We start from the raw sequence: 2369 nt of genomic DNA on the forward strand, positions 1-2369 counted from the left end.
AAGTTCTCAGTTGTAATGCATTTTATAGTGAATATCACACGTAATGTGAGGTACAAATAAATCGACATGATTTCATTCACTTCATATTATAATGCATTATTAATATCATAATTATATTAATACTGTTTATGAATATGTTTTAAAACCATATAACTGTAAAAGCATTATCATATAAATAAATCTCTAGAGTTTTTTATCTTCTAATTACATACGTACACTATAAGCCAGAATCCTTTTGTTATTTATGAACTGAATTCCGTTTAATGGAAAAATTTGTTCGACAAACCTAATGTTTTCCCCGATAAGAATCCTAAAAACTTTTAAACTTGATAGACAGAATTATCACTCACAAGAAATCATATGACAATATAAAAAGCAAAACTAAGCTGCGTTTTCTAGTTTTTGTGAATGGGTTGATAACGACGTAGAAAACAGGTATCCGTGGGCGGAAAAAAATCGAAATTCTAGCAAATCCACATAAAATATGAATAAATCGAGTAGATATAGCTATCTATAACGGTTGTCTCGCTGACCGTTCTTCCGCGTATGAAATGGATTCCGATCGATGGAAGACGGAAAATAGATCATCACGAACAGTGTTGGGTGCTAGACGAGCAACCTTGGAACAGGAAGCCGGGGACTGTAAAACGTCTTCGGTTACCATCGACCACAGATCTCTGTTGATTCCTTTGATATCTGGTATCTGATATTAGTTAACGCGTCAATCCAGCCAGATAAATAAATGTTAACGTAAAACAAGTCGTGGCACCAGTAACACGATCGTTAGAGCGACAGGAACAAAAGGAACGATGTCTTTCACGGAAGCACAAGACAAAACTATTTACACCTTGACTTTTCCTGAATTTCATATAACATTTAGGAAAACGTTTAAACAAATGTATCACTAATATCTCAGATAAACAATAATTGCAGTATAACTTTTACTTACAATTAGTTTCGTAAAAATATGTAAATCTGCTGAAATTCTTAGGAGCAATCAAAGGTAAAACCATAAAATTGATCATCGACAACCGAACTTAATGTGCGTAAATTATAACGTAATCTACCACATTGATCATCACGATTACATAATGTTTAGTAATATACTGGATTATGATGCTTAATTTATGGTTGGTTAAGTCGAAATGTCAGGAACTATTTGAAGTTTATAAACATACAGAAATATTTAAGAAGCTGTAGCTATAATCTCTTGCATAACGTTTACGTAAGAAGCACTTAAGTACTTAAATTCTCAGCTTCATTATAATATTATCCATCAATATTATATAACGATTATAATGTATTCAATCAAATACATATAATAACATGTATACATATACATATATGTATAAATATGTTACGTAATTAGACTGTCTCGCTCATCTGCATATTCGGACATTTAAAAAAAATTTCTTCAATACTCATTGATTACTGAGATGCAGTTCTTTCAGAACAAAATGCTTGATACGAAAACAAAACGTAAATTTGATATCAGTTCAGTGTACAGAAATTTCGCACGTGACGAGAGTTATTTCGATACCCCCAATGTTCAAATTCACGGTAAAAGAGAGATGGCTGTACGATTAACACCACCAGATGCAATACGTTTGTATTATATTAGCTCTTTGTATTATTTCGTATTGCTGATTCCATTATCTTACTAATTTGTTGTTTAACTTGTGTATCTACTTCAGGTACATTATACGCCATTCAATGTGTTACAAAAGATTTAAAACCCTCTCAGTCTTCTTATTGTATGAATACTCAAGAAATGTATAAATTAGGGAATTTTAGGAGTATAGTTCATGGGGCAAGAAAATCACCCACAGATTCGATACGTTGTAAATCGTCAGGCACAGGAGATCGAAACCAAAATCCGAAAGAGGTAATACACTTGGTATAAATAAATACGTATACAGTTTTTTTTAATAGCTTTTAATTACTTTTCTAAATATTTCTATTTTGTATTAAGCGAAATAATACATCAAGCGATAATGCATTGGTTCACAAAGTTCATCCAGGCGATCGCCCTATACGTAATAACGTTCAAGAACGAGCAAAATGTACCGAACTCGATGACATATTAGCAAAATGGAACGTTTACAAACCAAGAAAATAATATCCTTTAAGATAATATAAGGATATTGATACTCTTCAGATGCTAAATTCTCTATTGCCAGACATTGGCAAATTGGAAGACCAAATGTTATTTGCATTATATAAAATGATAACAAATGCAAAATATTATTATTTATATAGATCTCCTAATTAGAAAATATTAACAAATTCCCAGCAAGTATGTCAAGATAAGAGATCTATTAAAATATTCAAATAATTAATAATTGCATAAAAATAAAATTAATTTCGAA

The 2369-nt window shown here is 31.1% G+C and overlaps 1 protein-coding gene across 1 annotated transcript; it reads left to right on the plus strand.

The window, feature by feature from the left end:
• Positions 1–1571: 1571 nt before the first annotated feature.
• Positions 1572–2119, plus strand: LOC108622104 (uncharacterized). The gene is made up of 3 exons (XM_018019776.1): positions 1572–1605; positions 1695–1885; positions 1973–2119. Exons 1-3 carry the CDS (start codon positions 1572–1574, stop codon positions 2117–2119), a joined length of 372 nt encoding a protein of 123 aa, XP_017875265.1.
• Positions 2120–2369: the final 250 nt, after the last annotated feature.

This window comes from Ceratina calcarata, unplaced genomic scaffold (genome assembly GCF_001652005.2).
Source record: "Ceratina calcarata isolate Rehan_Ccalc_2016 unplaced genomic scaffold, ASM165200v1 scaffold111, whole genome shotgun sequence".
NCBI lineage: Eukaryota > Metazoa > Arthropoda > Insecta > Hymenoptera > Apidae > Ceratina > Ceratina calcarata.